The sequence below is a fragment of the Gracilinanus agilis genome, chromosome 3, assembly GCF_016433145.1.
Source record: "Gracilinanus agilis isolate LMUSP501 chromosome 3, AgileGrace, whole genome shotgun sequence".
Taxonomy (NCBI): domain Eukaryota; kingdom Metazoa; phylum Chordata; class Mammalia; order Didelphimorphia; family Didelphidae; genus Gracilinanus; species Gracilinanus agilis.
This window is the reverse complement of record NC_058132.1, coordinates 171,804,315-171,822,016: the sequence shown is the minus strand read 5'-3', so window position 1 is coordinate 171,822,016 and position 17,702 is coordinate 171,804,315. Positions and strand designations below refer to the sequence as shown.

General features: G+C 35.9%; 1 protein-coding gene across 1 annotated transcript in view; it reads left to right on the top strand.

Moving 5' to 3' along the window:
* The window catches only part of MRE11 (MRE11 homolog, double strand break repair nuclease), a 68,113-nt gene extending 50,632 nt beyond the window's left edge, over window positions 1-17,481 (top strand). Inside the window, exons 14-17 of the mRNA XM_044669000.1 lie at window positions 6,265-6,323; window positions 8,034-8,101; window positions 12,764-12,839; window positions 17,395-17,481. Of these exons, the coding sequence (XP_044524935.1) occupies window positions 6,265-6,323; window positions 8,034-8,101; window positions 12,764-12,839; window positions 17,395-17,445 (254 nt within the window). The 3' untranslated portion in view covers window positions 17,446-17,481. The remainder of the gene's footprint in view (window positions 1-6,264; window positions 6,324-8,033; window positions 8,102-12,763; window positions 12,840-17,394) is intronic.
* Window positions 17,482-17,702: the final 221 nt, after the last annotated feature.

Sequence of the window (17,702 nt, the reverse complement as noted above, 5' to 3'; positions counted from 1 at the left end):
ATTTGCCTTTAACATTACTGGTAATGTTTGATATTTTCTGGATATGGAAATTCACCCATAGAGAACTGTATCAAGAATTAGGTGGTCCAGATTCTAATTCCAATTCGGCCACTAACTCATTGGGTGATCTTGGTCAAGTCATTTAACTTATTGGGGCTCCAGTTTCCAAATTTTTAAAATGAACATAGCCCTACATAATCTCTGATTTTTACATTTGTAATTTTACTATGTCCTTTGTGCCTGGAAAAGGTAGAGGGTAGGGGCAGCTAGGTGGCTTAGGGGATAGAGGGCCAGGCCTCTAAATGGGAGGCCCTGGGTTCATATTTGGATTCATATACTATATCTAGCTGTGTGGTCCTGTGTAAGTCACTTAGTCTCAGTTGCTTAGCCTCTTCTGCCTTGGAGCTGATATATTGTGTCAATTCTAAGGAGGAAGGTGAGAGTTCAAGAAAAAAGAGGCAGAGGGGACCTAGATTTTGTTCCTCTTAAGTACTAACAGAATTGCCCACATTCTATTGTCAAATCATTTCAGAATCTCACTAGTATGCCAATGAGATTTTCATAGAAACTCCTCAGTGAATACTGCCATGTTACCAGCTTATAATGTAAACAAGGGTTGTATTTATCATAGATAATATACAGAGCCAAGAGACTAATTACAGTGTCACAAAAAGTGTGACAAATTGGCACAGCTAATGATTAAAAAGAGAAGTGACATTCTTTTGGGAAGAGGCTGTGTAGCTAAACCAACTTAATATGGAATTTGATCTTTGAGCTCCATATCAGGCAAAATATTTTAGGTTTATTAATAGTGTTTGTGATTATGATGAAAATTAATTTTTAATTAATTGTACTTTAAATTAGAAACATCTTTTCATTTTTATTTCATTCATTTTTTTTCCTTTTCATTCATATGATTAAATTTAGTGGTATTGATAATTTAACTCATTCTCTACTGGATACTCAATGATTGTTCTTTAAAAAATAAGTTTTAATTAGATAAAAGTTCATGTCAGAATTAAGTTTAGTGAATTTTAAATCTCTTTGCAGTTACAGCTGTGGTATACTAAGTGCACTTTTGCCTCAACCAAAGGAAAAACCTACTTTAAAAGCATAGTTTCTGAAATTTTTGTTCTAGGTGAGGAAAGAGTGGTATGGGTCAAATAAGGAAACCACTAGTAAATTGCTATCTTTCTATTGAAGCTACATTGAAGAGGATAGTGAATTAGCAAGCAAAAAGGGAACACTGGAAAGGAAAGAGAAAACTCAGAAGCAAATTGTCTTGCATTTTTATGGAAGTGGTTCATTGTGTTAGAGATGTGGAATCAGGCTTCTGCCATTTTCTTTACTTTTTTAAGCTATTCTGCTCTTTCTTCGCCTTTTTTTTTTTTTTTTTTTTGGTTGCCTTTGCTTTTTCTCCTTTGTCCAAAGAAGTAGATCAGTCCCTGACCTTAAGAACTTTCTAGTTTTAGTGAAGGGGGCAAATCATACTGCTAGAATATTATTTAAGGCAATATTCTTAAAATTTTTTTTTCAATTAACAATCATTTCTATAACCCCTGTAACAAATATGTGTATTCAAGCAAAAAATGCATTGATCATGCCCCCAGATATGTCTTATTCTGCATATTTAGCCTATTACCTCTCTTTTCAAGGAATAGGTAGCATTTTTCATTAGCAGAGCTCTGGATTCGTGGTTAACCATTGCATTGATCAGAGTTCCTAAGTCTTTCAAAGTTGTTTATTTTTACTTTGTTACTGACTATTCTTTATCACTTCCTGTCAGTCTTCTCACTTTTCTCTGAAACTGTCCATTTTGTTACTTCTTATGACTTAAATAGCATTCCATTATAATCACATATCAATTTTTTTTCATATCACTTTTTTTTTTTAAACCCTTGTACTTTGGTGTATTGTCTCATAGGTGGAAGATTGGTAAGGGTGGGCAATGGGGGTCAAGTGACTTGCCCAGGGTCACACAGCTGGGAAGTGGCTGAGGCCAGGTTTGAACCTAGGACCTCCTGTCTCTAGGCCTGACTCTCACTCCACTGAGCTACCCAGCTGCCCCTACATATCAATTTTTTTTAAACAAATTCCCCAATTGATAGGCATCCCCTAAATTTCCAATTGGTTGCCACCACAAAGGATTTGTAATATATATTTTTGTACATCTGGATTAAGACACTTTTCATGGAATTTAAGATTTGGAAAGAGTTTTTCTGGCCACCTACTCCAATGTACACTTGAAAAATAATCTCTTTGTACAACATACCCATTTGTAATGGCATATTCCATATCCTTCATCCTCTACCTCTTTTCTGAGAATAGGAAGATGTGTAGATTAGCCTTAAGTTGTTAGGATGGGAAATGAGTCATTATAATTAATCAAGAATTTTTGGCTGCCTTTTAGTGTTGTTTTTATTTTTATTCTAGTAATTGGGTATAGTAATTAAGTTATGCCTACTATGCATTGCTTGAAATCTTCCCATGTTTCTTCAAATTCCCTTTTTTAATTTTTTCATGATAATTATATTTCTCTACCTCAGTTTGTTCAGTAATTTCTTAATTTTGTATAATTAGAATTATCTATGTTGTCTTTTGTAGTTCCTCTTCTTTGTTTTGTTATGAATTCTGTTCTGGAAGGTCTCTCCTGGTTCTCTAGTTTGTTAAAGATGTGACCTTAGGTTGCTTACCCTTTTAGAGATTATTGTATCTAGATGCTTATTTGTATCTATTTTCTGCCAACCTTCTTTCTTTCTTTTTTTAATTAGTTTTTATGGAATAACAAGTCTTTCTTTTGAGTAGTTTGTATTCTTGGGTTACTCAACCCTGGGCTACTGTGCTTGTTTGCTTATAAGTCTCTCTTGTCTATTCTGACTCATGGATTTATTTTTCTTGGTTTGATAACCAGGCCCTGTTTGTTCTTAATTTCCATGAAATTTCTTGCCTTTTTCTTTCTCCAAAAAATTTTGTCAGTGTTTTGTCAGAATTTTGTATATATTTCTGCCAAGAGACCTCTTGGTAGTGTGATTGGTATGGCATGAAATCTGTAAAACTAAATGCTATAAACTTAAATGATACAGTAAATTTGAGGTCACTAGTCTAGAGCCTATTTGCTTCTTTCTCATTAATGTGGAATAAAGTAGGACTTGGAAATTCTTGAAGGGAAGAATTTTATGTTCAGGTAATCTTAAGGTTCTGAAATAATACTTAAACATGATATTGTCATTCAGAAAAAAATTTCTATCCATGCATTCACTTGCATTTTTTAAACAAAAAAAATGTATGATACCTTTGAAATGTCCCAGCACCATGAAATTTTCTAATCACCAAAGATTTTATTTTTATATGTGCTATTATTAAAGGCTCCTATAAAACATTCTGCTTGCTGTTTTCTATACAAACCCCAGAGTACTTGATTTATTGGCACCCACCAAATTATAAGTTGACAAGTAGTGGCAAGTTAAACTAACTTTATTAACATAACAAAACTGTTAGGGCAGTGATGGGCAAACTATATGGCCAGATGCTGCCCCCTGAAATGTTCTATCGGGCTGCCCGACATTATGCCTAATCTGACTAATACAATGAGTTGGATACAATACAATGAAACTTTGAAAGAGTTGCCTTAGAAACAGACTGACAGATGAGCATTTCCTTTCCTTTGGACCCCTCTTTAAAAAGTTTACCCATCACTGTTAGGGGATATATTGTGCTAATACACACACACACACACACACACACACACACACACACACACATTCTCAAAGATAGTTACAAAATTCTCCTGCAGCAGTTATTATTTTTTTTTATTATTTTCATTAATTCTATCTAGCCTTAAATGCCACATTTCAGTGTGAAAAACACCAAGGCTACCTTTCTGAAAATGCACATAGTAGTAAGCTGCAGTTCATAAAAATCATTTGCTTTTTCAGTAAGCAGAGAAAAGATACTTTCATGTACCAGATATCAGACAGGGAAAATAACAGATGCTGGACAGGAAAAAAGAAACCTTCAAGACTGTTCCTCTGAAATCTACTTAGACACAGTAGTGTTAGGTGCTTTGCCATAAGATAACGCATCTCTTGATACTTGAGATCATCTAAATTCTGTTTCAACAAAGAATTTTAATAGCTGTCTTTTTCTTTAAAATGATGGGGTAAATGAATCAGTATTACATTAATTCATTAATATTTTCCCTTTCTGTGTAATATATATTAGAGGTATCTGGTGATGTGATAGAGTGTAAGGCCTTGATTCAGGAAGCCCTGAATTGGAATCCAGCCTTAGACACTTCCTTGCTGTATGACCCTGGGCAAGTCACTTTGCCTCAGTTTCCTCAACTATAAAATGGGGTTAGTAATAGTACCTACCTCACAGGGTTGCTCTGAGGATCAATGAGGTAATACTTCTAAAAGAGTGCTTAGCAAAACGTATCACATAGTTGGTACTATATATACAAATATTTATTTCCTTCCCTTCTCCCCATGTATAGATAGACATCTCTTTTCTTTTTTGAAGTTGGTTTGGCCCTTTAAAGCTACTGTCCTTATTCTAGTATCATAGATTTAGAGTTGTAAGGGTCATATGATTTGATTCTGCAGTTTAGTGATGAGGACATTGAGGCCCAGAGAAGTTAAATCATTTTCTTCATATCCTGTAAATAATAAGTGGCAGAGCTTAGTTTCATAGATAACTTAACCTTTCACTCCATATTTAGTATTCTTTCCACTGCACCACACTAGCTCTTTCATTATAGAAAAAATCAGAATATATATTTTATGATAAGTACTGCTATTGCGAAAGCATTTGGTATTTTGTATTATGGCTTACATCTCACCAGTAGTATGAAGGTTAATACTGAGATCCAGATGCAAAGCTCACTTGTTTCTGTCATCTGCTTTCTTTGCTATAAGGGCAACTTGTTGTTTGATATCTTCATGCTGGCATTCAATTGTAATCTTATCTCTGTCACTTTTTTTTCCATGTTTTCTTCCTTGTTATTGATTCTTTTTCTATAGTTTCACAGTTTTCCTATGAAAAAGCTGTCTTTTTGTAATGTTATCAATCAGACAAAACATATTTCCTTCTGCCTTCTAAACCAATCAAACACAGCATGTCAGCATATCATGTAAAACTTGTTCCTGGCAATGTTGTTACACAGTGTTTAGGGGGCTACCACATTACCATCAAAGACGGTTGTAGTTCCCCTTGCATTTTACCTCTCCTTCCCATCACTTCCCATCCTCATCCCAATCCTCTAGAGAGTTTTGAACTGAGTTTTCAAGAAATAAGTAAAGGATTCTGTCAAGCAGAGTCAAGGAAGAAGTGTATTCCAGGTAAAATAGCCAGTGCTAAGTTATAAAGGCAGGAAATAGTGTACCGGATGTCAGAGGTCACTTTGACTGGACAGATTGTAGAGTATGAGAAGTGGCATAATGTATAATCTATAATGAGACTCGGTTGAAACCAGGTTATGAAAGCTTTAAAAAACAGAGGAGTTTATGTTTTATCATAAGACAATGGGGAGCCACTGGAGCTTTCTAGGTCATCATATTTATCCAAAGAAGATATTTTTCTTTTGGGCCATATTTTTTTACTATTTTCCAGAAAAAGCTATGTTAACTTGATGAAGAAGGGAATATAGAGGGGGCAGCTGGGTAGCTCAGTGGATTGAGAGCCAGGCCTAGAGACGGGAGGTCCTGGGTTCAGATCCGGCCTCAGACACTTCCCAGCTGTGTGACCCTGGGCAAGTCACTTGACCCCTCATTGCCCACCCTTACCACTCTTCCACCAAGGAGCCAATACACAGAAGTTAAGGGTTTAAAAAAAAAAAAAAGAAGGGAATATAGAGACTGGCGGCATCTGTACTACCTTTCGTTGAGCCAAGAGGCTGGGTAGAAACACCTCTCCCATGCTTGTTTTTAGGTTTCTCCACTTGGATAGTTCATGTCTTTTCTAATCACACCTTTATTAGGTGATCAGGTTCAGTTTTAAATTTGTGTTAAAATTACAGGATAGAACAATTCATGAAAACTGTTACTATTATGTCTAAATAAACTGAATCGATTGTACATGAGAACATCAGCTAGGGATTCAACTCTTCAGATTAAAAGACAAATTCAAATGCAAATGATTATGAAATTAGTCATAATGGGTACTTGCAAACAAGGCTTGGAAAATCACCAAGCATAGAAATATGCAAAATTGGTTTAGTTATTTTAAGAAAAAATATACATTTATGTTTCATCTTTTTTATTTTAGCCTTTAAGTCTGCACGACAACAACCTACCCGTAGTGCCACCAGTAAGAATTACTCAGAGGTAAGAAATGCTACCTTTTTTTTTTTTTCCCCAGTTTATATACTCTGCAGTGTGATCAATAAATCTAAACCCTGCAAATAGATTAAAAAATAACTGTGACTCCATAACAAAAATATATGCATCTTGTGCTTTCTATATTGCCTGCTTGGTTGTTCTTAAGTAACAACATTCTGACTTTTATGTGTATTGTTTACATATTATGCATTTAGTGTAAAATAAGCTTATGGGCATCCTTCCTTTATAAAGCATAAAACTCAACATAGACAAGCTAGACCAGTGAAGGTATTATGGGGACTTGGAGAGTTTAGCTAGAAAGGTATATTTCTTTTATAAATGGGAACGCTGATTTCTTTATACAAACGTGATATCAACCGAGATTAAAAAAATTAGGTCAGTAATAGTAATGTATTAATACCCAATTCATACTTTCAGCCTGTCTCTTTTATAGTCAATAGTATGTATTTGTAATATGGTAATAATGGTATTTACAAAAAAAGCCAAAACATAAGTGTAGGTGATGTTAAATATTTTATTGTTAAAGAAGTGGAAACTCAGAGAAGTTAAGCATCTTGCTCCAAGTGGCAGAGAGCTGGGTCTTGAATTAAGAACTAGCATTTATATGATGGAGGGAGGCCTAAATTAGGAGTCCGAAAAACTAGTGGTTAGTCCTGGTTCTTATGCCTACCATATGTATAACCTTGTATTGTATTTTCTACTCTGGAAAATGAAGTGACTGAATAAGATGATCTACAAGACCCCTTCCTGGCACAAGTTCTGATTCTATGATTCTTATTCCACATCCCTTTCTTTTTCTGCCATACTAAGCTGCCTCCTGTTGGCCATCTGTCAGCAAGCTAACAGGCCCTTGTAGAGACTCAGTCTCTAAACTTGCTTCATTATCACCAAGTTTTACCTGTTGGAGGTAGCTGACCATGATTTTGCTGTTTCTAACGAGTCTGCTAGGTATATTGAAGAGTGAACCTGTCCTAGAGTTAATAAGACATGGTTAAAGTTTTGCTTCTGCTACACTAGCTATGGGGCTTTGGGTCTCAACTTCCCAGAACCCCAGGCATCACTTCTTTTTTTTTTTTTTTTTTTAGAGTTTTTTTTTTTTTTTTTTTTTTTAACCCTTGTACTTCGGTGTATTGTCTCATAGGTGGAAGATTGGTAAGGGTGGGCAATGGGGGTCAAGTGACTTGCCCAGGGTCACACAGCTGGGAAGTGGCTGAGGCCGGGTTTGAACCTAGGACCTCCTGTCTCTAGGCCTGACTCTCACTCCACTGAGCTACCCAGCTGCCCCCCCAGGCATCACTTCTAAGCTGCATTAATGGAGGGAGTTTCCATATAGAGAATTCCTCACATCGATGAAATATCACAGGTCTGTAGCTCAGACAAAGTTTTTGTGAACCTTCCCATATACCCTTCCCAACCAGTATTTTTAGATATTTATGTGCCAAGGTTGTGTAGATGACCCCTTTGAGGTCAGAGTGGGAAGTAGTGTGGGTGTCTGTTCTTCAGTGTTAGAAGGGCATCAGAGAAAGATCAAACTCAAGACAATTCTTTTGAGCATCATGCTGCTTGACATGATAGCTCTCTGCTAGTGGCTCATAAGTAGTATGTTTTTATTTAGGAAAAAATTTAAAATTCAATAATGTAGTTAGTTTTTATTCAAACAGTCTATTTTTTGAGTCTTTGTTTTCCCCATTCTAGATTATCGAAGATGATGATTCTGACATGGATGATGACTTTTTTCCCACCACTTCCAAAGTAGATCAAAAGTAAGTGCTATGACTTTTTTGAATAAGAGATATTTGAAAACCTAAAAAAATATATGTGTTCATCTATATCTTTTCCCTGCCATAAAGAAGATCTTGGCATTTAGATTATTCTAATTATCATGCAGAGACATAAGTAGTAAAAATAGATTCTAATTCCCTTTCAATTATGCAAATGCATGGTGGTAGAAGATTACTAGATGTTGCTGATTCTATCTCTTATCTACCTCCTGCATCTGCCCTTGCCCTTTTCCCTTAATTGTTACCATATTAATTCTGGTCTTTAGTTAACAAACATTTATAAACACTTACTATATGCTAAACACAGAGTTTACAAGGAAAGACAAAACATGATTCTTGTCCTCAAGGAGCTCACATTTGAATGGGGGAGACAGTATGAAAATATTTATGCATGGTCTAAATGTAAGGTAACCTCAGAGGAAAGAGACTAGTAATGGGGGAGATAATGACCAGTAACCCATGGTTAAGTTATTCTTGTTTGTAAGGCTATATCTTTGCTTTTTGAGGCAGCAGGTAGTGTGGTGAATATAGCACTGGGTTTGGAGTCAGGAAGATTTGAGTTCCAATCTAGCCTTGTATACTTACTAGTTGTTTTATCCCAGGCACTTCACTTAACTTCTGTTGGCCTCAGTTTCCTAGCTATAAAAACTGAGGATAACAATAGTCCCTCTCTTGCAGGGTTGTTGTAAGGATTAAGAGATAATGTTTAGCTTAGCATAGTGCCTGGCCCATTATAGGTGCTATATAAATACTTATTCCCCCTCCCTCCCTACCATTTTTTGGGAATATTTTATTCCAAGATCTCTTATTTATAGCAGAACCTTTCAGGTCTTGTATGGTTTTACCTATATCTCTTTTGTACTTGAATTCTTTTCTGAATGTTGGTAATATTTTTTCTTAGATATGGAAGACCTAGATTTTGACAAGAACATTCATAGGATTTTTCCTTTTTCATTTCTTTTCAGGAGGTGGTCAGTAGGTTCTTTCTATCTTTACTTTCTGGTCCTAATATAGCTGGACAGTTTTAATTTATGATTTCTTGAAATATCCTTTCCAGGAATTTTTTCTTAACATTTAGGTTTTTAGGGAGTCTAATGATATTTAAATAAATATCTTCTCTTTATCCTATTTTCTAGTTTAATCGTTTTTGCTTTGAGATATCTTTGTTCTCAGATATCTTTTTGCTGATAAGAAATCTTATATTTCTTCTATTCTTTCAATGTTTTGATTTTTTTCTGATACTTCTTGTTATCTTTTTGAATTATTGATTTCTATTTTCTTTTCTAGTTTTTAAATAGTCCACAGGTTATTTATTCTCCTTCTAATTCTTACTCTAAAAGCATTGATTTCATTTTTTTTCTTGCTTTTCTTCTATATGTTCATATAGTCTTTTTGGGATATCTCTTTCTTCCCTTCAGTGTCTGTTTGCAGTTGTTAAAAGAGTTACCTGCAGAGTCTTTTGGGGGATCTACAAATATGCAATACTTTTTTTGCTGGCCAGTGTTTCTTTGATTTACTTATGCCTTCATTTTTAATTCCAAATTGGGGCTTTGTACCAGTGCCAGTTTCTACCTCTGCTCTGCTTCAGGAAGGGTGGTCCACCCTGCTTGGCCTCTCTAGGTTCTTGGGGTTCCTACTTCGATCTTTGAGATTTAGAGCACTGGATCTTTATATCCTATGTATTTATCAGGACTTAATGCTAGGGACTTCAGAGCTCCTAGGCCTGAGTTGTCCTGATTATAGTGCTGTTGCACCCATACTGTTATCAGTTGTTCACTGTGTCCTGCAGTGAACTTGCAAACACCTTGGGGATTTTTTCAGGAAGCTCTCAGCTCTTGCTGTCTTCAGGCAAGGAATCCTATTGGCTCTACATACCTTCTGGCTCTTCTCTGTGCTAGTGTTAGCTTTTCTGGTGACCCTTCTTCTTTATTATTGCCTGTGGTGTGCTGCTTAATTTTTGTCCAGTTCTGGAGTGAAAGAAGTTACTTGCTGTAGTTTTTCATTGTATTTCTTGATCATTCTGTCTGATGGGAATTCTAGCTATTCTTGGAGTATGTCTGTAAGAGCTGAACAAATTTCTTTTGTTTAGGCCCAAAGTCCCCAAAATTTTACCAGGAAGGCATATTATTAAATTAGAAACCTTTTAATAAAATACTAATTTTGAAATATTGATCCATATCACTAAAGGTTTTTGTGTATTTTTAAAAGATCTTTAATGTTATTAATATGTGTATTTCTTTCACCAATATATATTTGAACCCCTTAGTCTTAAAGATGTTAAGAATATCTGAAGCTATCAAAGGGAAGTAAAGTAACTTAGATTTATTGAACTTTAACTACCATTAGGCATCTGTTTTTCTGTTTTAGTCTCTCATTTTTTCTTATAGTCTCCATTAGAGAAATATAAATATTATGAATTGGGGATGAAGGATAATTTATATAATTTTTACTGGTTGGGACAAAGGTTTAGAGGTTATATAGAAGCTCTTTACAACAAGGCTGAAATAAATATTGCAACTTACAGCTTTTAATAGTAGTAGAGTAGTATGCTCCTTGGAAGGAAACAATTTGTTCTGTGTTTGAAGGGTTACTATTTGATGATAGTACAATTTGTCTGATGATTCTGCAAACAGTTTAAATTAGCTAAACTGATAGTGTTTTAAACAAAAAGAGGCCTAGGGAGATATAGATATACAGTGAGATGGTGGTAAGGATGAAAGTTGCCCTTGCCAACCCCATCTTATTTCCTTTCCTTCTAGTTAGCCTAGGTTCTTTTGTCCTCTGGCTTTGCCAAAAACTGTTATAAACCAAAAGGGTCCTAGAGAGATAGAGATATAGTGAATGTATCTATCTGTATTCTCCCTAGCTGCAGATGATGGAGGAACACCAACCCCGATCACCCTTGATAGTTGTTATAATTTCCCCTTTCCTCTAACAGTTGCCCAGGGGGGACCCCGAAAGGTTAGATGGATGGGTAACCCTTTCAGGTCCAACCTGAGGTTGGATAAATTAATATAGGGCTTTTGATTTGCCTTGGATCACGTTTGATATATAACTGTGTTGACTACCTCCCAAAGGGTTGTGATATAAAGACCACTCAGGAAGGTACTTGTTAAACTCACTTTATCTATAATCAGGGAAAGGATAAACAGGACAAGGATTGGGTATTGGAGACCCTATCAACCTAATATCTATAACTAGTTGACAATCAGAACTGGAGGCTATTGATCTAGTAGAAGCTGGAGCTTTATTTTCCATTACACCTCTGGCCCAGCCTGGCCACAGCCATGCCAGAAAATAGGGACTGCTGTTGATGCAGCTGTGTTGGTGATCTTGTTCTCTCAGTTTTCTCACTATCAGTGTTTGGTGATGCACTAGCTCTCACAGTCTTCAGGAAATATTCAGATTCTTCCTACCCTCTTCTTCATAGACCTCCCTGCCTCCCTTCACCACCCAGAGACTTAGAAAGACCAAGAGACCTAAAAACAAGTGGCTGTCAGGGGAATTTATTCTGCCAGGCCAACCAACGTTTGCCCCTGGCTCACGGTACCTGGGAACATTCCGTGTCTTCCAACTGCCTTCCCTGTCATTCAAGGTGGCATCCATCATTTCCCAGATTATGATGTAACAATAGTCAAATTAGGAAAATTGAGTAAGAGTAATGATGGGAGAGAAGAAAAAAATTTTTAATTACCTGTACTGTCAGAAAAGGGAATAACTTTCAAATACAAACCACTGATACTCATGCTGTTGTATTTGAGCCAAGAACATTCTCCAATTTCCTAGAAACCTATCTCTTCAATCTCGTTTTTGACAATGGGAAATTTTCTTAGCATTTAGGAGTTAAGGAGTTAATCAGTTCCATAAGGTCTGAGGAAGTTAGGTAAGAATTCTTTCAAACTTTCCAATGTCAAAAAATACCATGCAGTTTAAAAAAGTCTGCTTTACTCATTCTGCATTTCGTCCGGATTTCAAAGTGTACAGGCAGAGCCAGGATTCTCTATCCTATAGTCATTATTGTGACTGCTCTATGGTCAGAATGGAGCATAGGCTAGTTGGCTATACACCTGTCACACACAGAGAATCATACATGAAATAATATTGTTAGATAAAGCTAGGTAATTAGCTCAGAGTACTTCACATTTGTCAGTCTTCCCTTTTCTAATAAAAATAAAATCAAAACCCTTACCTTTGATCTTAGAATCTATATTGTGTATTGGTTCCAAGGTGGAAGAGTGGTAAGGTCTGGGCATTGGGGGTTAAGTTGCTTGCCCAGGGTCACACAGCTAGGAAGTATTTGAGGTCAGATTTGAATTCAGGAACTTCTATCACTAGGCCTGGCTCTCATCCACTGCGCCACCTAACTGCTCCCAACTACTTGCTTTCTTATCCTAAGTCCATTCCACAGTGACTTTTAAAGCTCAACTCAAATGCCATCTCCTTGAGTCCTTTCCTGATTCCCCAACCAATAGTCTTCCCTTCTCATAAGTTTGTATTTATCTTGCTTAATTTTATATGTGTGTATACCTCCCCCCATAGAACACAAGTTACAAATATAAGATAATAATAATATAACTACTCACCTGTTTTGGAAAATTTCTCAATGCATTCTCTTGATGAATTACATGTCTTCTACTATTTAAGGTTCTCAAGTATTTCATCTAGTCGAAAAAGTTCCCAGAACCAGATAGCTAAAGGAGTTGATTTTGAATCAGATGAGGTAAGTTAACATTGTTGTTACAGCTTTGATTATAATTATACAATTAACAAATTCCAATATAGTTCTGTAAATCTTTATCAAAAGAAATGACTAAATAACTTTCTTATTCCATTGGCATATTTCATGATGTTCATATATGAGCAGCACCTTTTCCTTCCTTCCTTCCTTCCTTTCCTTCCTTCCTTTCCTTTCTTTCTTCCTTTTCTCCCTCTCCTTCCTCAGTTCCTCTTTCCTTTCTTCTCTCCCTCCCTTCTTATCTTCCTTCCCTCTTTGGCTTATTTGTCCAATTCAAAGTGAATAAGAAGAGTGGGGAGGTGTAATGCAGGGGCTAACTGTAATATAGGGGGATGGGTGTAGATGGTATAAGGTGAATCAAGGACAGCCCAAGGGGCAGATGTAGAAGTTGGTATGTGAAATCAGGGGTTCTTACACCTAAGCTGAATGAGAGTCAGATGAACTCTCTCATCAGCAAAGCCAAGACCCCTTTAAGATCTGGATTCTCTGTCTCTGCCCCTGGGAGTTGGAATCAATTCTATTGGACCGTTGGTATTGTTTCCAGGAAGGAGGCTGGGACTTCCTGAAACTAAACTGTTTGATAAAGGTTTGCCAACTAGAGCTAATAATCTGATCTGACTGCTGATGATAATTGACCCTTGATAAGGTAAAAGCAAAGGCTTTAAAGATCTTTAAGTTTGAAGGTTAAAGCAGGTTTATTGGTAATTAAATTGAATCTGGTAAAAGGGAGTTGGAAACTGCGTGAAGGTAAGCTAAGATCTTGGTTAAACTAATCACTAAGTTACTTTAGAAAATACAGAATGATCTTCTTTAGGTGCAGCAGTATGAGAAAGCCTTGAGGGCAATCTCAACTCTGATACTCTTGGTTGCTGGGTAAGATGCAAATGTCTCGATAGTAGAATTTATCTCTTGCTTATGATAAGGGTTGTTGGGTATGTCAAAGAGCTATTGAAATTGGCTAACCATGGTAGTAGTTCCTACCTGCCTAATAAATCTACCCAACCACCCTGACCACCCAGGGGCCCACTTTTCCACCTTTTCCTCCCTAACCCTGGAGTTCAGAGCCAGAAGTGAAGTCAGGAGTCTGGGGATCCCTTTTTATTCCCTTACTTCAGCTGTCACCCTGGCACCCGGCCTGCGTCCTCTGCCAGGTTCTGTGTCCTAAATTGGAAACTGCCAGCTTGCACCTATGAAAACATGGTTGCAGGATTTTATAGATAACAGAGGATAGAAATGTTTGAACAAGGACCTCAGAAAATAAGTGCCATGTAGGAGGATGGTCAGGTTAACAAGCATTGATTAAGTGCCTACTTTGTGCTAGACATAGAAAGGCAGAACTGCTCTTAAGGAACTGATATACCAATGAGGGTGACAACATGTAAATAACTGTGGATAAACAAGATACATGTGGAATTTTTTGGAGAAAATTACAAAGGGAAGACTACAGGCATTACAGGAGATGTAATGCAGCTTGTAGAGGTGAGATTTTAGGTGGAACTTGAAGTAAAAGAGAAGGGAATGAAAACAGCTGGGGTCCAGACTTACTTCTAGCCTATGACTGATTCCCCAAATCATTCATTTTTTTCAAGTAGTATACATTGAACATATGTAGTTGGCACTAGACTGTGTTTTTCTTGCCCCTTTTATCATGGGTTCTTATTTTTAGGTCATATGATGGAGTCTTTTAGTTTTAATCAGATGGAGTGATCAGCATTTCATCTATACTTGTAACATATATATTGTTTGTTTCCTTTGCCATAATTTTAGTTTTTAAGCAGTGGCATTGGGGACTTATCAACAGAGTAGAGGAAAACTTGCAGGAAAAACTAAAAGGCTGCAACCTCTTAGGAATTTCGGCTGTAGGTTCAGCTGTGTTTCTTAAGAATTCAGGACAATGGTCATTCAGGTGCAGTGGAAGGGACCCTCATCTTTACATGAGAAGATCTGATTCAAGAGTCCCAGCCCTGCCTGTTTAGCAGCCTTAAGCAAATCACTTCACCTTAGTTTACATCTCTGTGAAGATCACATGGAATCATAGATATAAAACTGCTTAAGTGCTATCTATAGTAAAACGCTTTGTTGAAAATATATCATGGCATTGATAGTATTCTTATCAGTTAGATTGCATGTAAGTATATATCATAGTTAAAAACTAAGCATTAGCTAGAAGTTCATAGAATGGGAAGAACACTTGGCAGATTCTATTTTGGTTTAGATAATCTTCATTAATTGTAACTATGAAAATGCTTCATGTTTATATTTCAAGGTGCCATGATTTCTTCACTGTGAATACTCTATCTGCATATTGCAGCCCTTCTAGGCCTTAGTAGACAATCTTCATTAGGCAGTCTTCATTAATTGCAGAAGCTGAAAAAATTAATTCTATTGACATGCTTTTCTAAATTGTACTAGGCTCATCTTTGGGTGGCAGATACTTATCCCCTCATTGATCCATACTGCATATTTGTGAACCATATCAATTAATATTATAGAATCAAACTTAGCCAACACTTTTATCTTGTAGCAAATACTTCAGAACAAAAAATATCTTTTTTTACTTTCAGTAAATTAAATTTTATTTTATTTTAATAAATTTATCTTGCAATTAATTAATTAATTAAGAACAATTTTCCATGGTTACATGATTCATGTTCTTTCCCTCCCCTCTTCTCTCCCCCCTCCTGGAGCTGATGAGCAATTCCATTGGGTTATACATATATCATTGTTCAAAACCTATTTCCATATTATTAATATTTGCAATAAAGTGATCATTTAAAGTAAAAATTCTCAAAAATTCTCAATCATATCCCCATCAAACTATGTGATCGATCATTTGTTTTTCTTCTTCTGTGTTTCTACTCCCACTGTTCTTTCTCTGGATGTGGATAGCTTTCTTTCTCCTAAGTTCCTCTGGATTGTCCTGGATCATTGCATTGCTACTAGTAGAAAAATCTATCACATTCAGTTGTGCCACAGTGTATAAGTCTCTTTGTACAATGTTCTCCTGGTTCTGCTTTTTTCACTCTGCATCAATTCCTAGAAGTCTGTCCAGTTCACATGGAATTCCTTTAGTTCATCATTCCTTTCAGCACAATAGTATTCCATCACCATCAGATACACAATTAGAACAAAAAATATCTTAACTAATTTGCCTGAATTAAAAGAAAATAATTAATTATGGAATTTTATAATTACATTTCTATCTTTTGTTACTCTTAGCTATATTATACATTCTTTTTTTTATTAAACCCTTACCTTCCACTTAGAATCAATACTTGTATTGGATCTTAGGCAAAAAAGTGGTAAGGTCTGGGCATTGGGGGTTAAGTTGCTTGCTCAGGGGTCACACAGCCAGGAAGTATCTGAGGACAGATTTGAACCCAGGACCTCCTGTCTCTAGGCCTGCCTCTCCATGCACTGAGCTACCTAGCTTCCCCCTATATTAAACATTCTGAATAAATCTCCAGGTTTCTGTAGGCTGATTATCTATTTTGGACTTATCTCCAAACTTTTTTTCTTTTAGGTTTATTGACAGCACAGTTTATTGACAGTCATTTAAATTCTTTTACATAGATAATGTCTAGTATTTGTGTTTTCTGTTTGCCTTTTAACTATGTTGCTCCAGAGAAAGAGCTTTTAGAATTCAAATACTCTAGCAGTGTCCAATGTTCCAGAAATTATTAAGGAAGGTAAATATCCTGGCTTGTTGCTTTGCTGTAGTCTGAGAGATTAGCTGTTTTATTTGTAGCCTGGATTGTGTTACAGGAAGGTCACGGATCATAGAATTATAAAGCTGAAAAGAACCTTAGAGATGTTTATTGAATAAGAGGGCAACATAGGGAAACTGCACATCATCATCATTCTTGAGTTATCTTCTCTATAATATAATTATTGAATGTGGATTTCCAGAACACTTAGTGGTATATGTGTGTATGTGTGTGATTAGTTTGACTCATGGAGTATTAATATTATATATTACTAGACATAGCTGTTTAGGTGTTTATGTGCATATGCATATATGTAAAACACACATGTGTATATTTACATGTGCAGAAATTATATGTACACATAATATATGTACCTATACCATGTGTATGCATGCACACACACAGTGACTTAAAGTCTTGAAACTAATTTTATGCCCATATATGGATAGAAATCTGTCTACTTACCTTATAAAAATCTCTTAGTGTGTATATTTTTGTAAACCTTCTTATTAGTCTTTGTATTCTGAGATAAAAAAGTAAAATCTTTTAAAACAATGATAGAAAAAATTAACTTATTTCATTACCTGAGAAGTTTGTGCTGTAGCAAAAGTCCTTTTTTTTTTTTTTTTTGAGAGGAGGAATTGAAAGTAAAGGCTTCATCATTTCTCTGTGATTGCAGAGAGCCTTAGAGCTAGAAGAATAAGACTGTAACCTACAGGGGAAAAGAACATGAGAGAGTCCTGATGCTTTGTTCCTCATAAGCCATTCTGCCTCTTAAATTTCAGTGAAGTGTAAACGTTCTCAAATATAATAACTTTTGTCTGTCATTTCAGGATGACGATCCCTTTATGAACATGAATGCATCCAGAAGAAGTAGAAGATAATTTCTGTTAGCTTTTTGAATTTAATGACACTCTGAAATACTCAGGATTCATGAAACAATCAGAAAACCTTGCAGAGATTTTACAGTTGAATTTATTTCTTAAGAACAACTTGTTTTGTTAAATATTTCTTTTAAAGTTGCCTGTGTTGCATTTGACAACAGAGGAGTATCTTGAAGTAAATGAATGATTATTAATTAAGAGACCAGGGTGTAAGAACCCATATTTTTTGAATATTTCCTGATTATGGTTCAGAGATT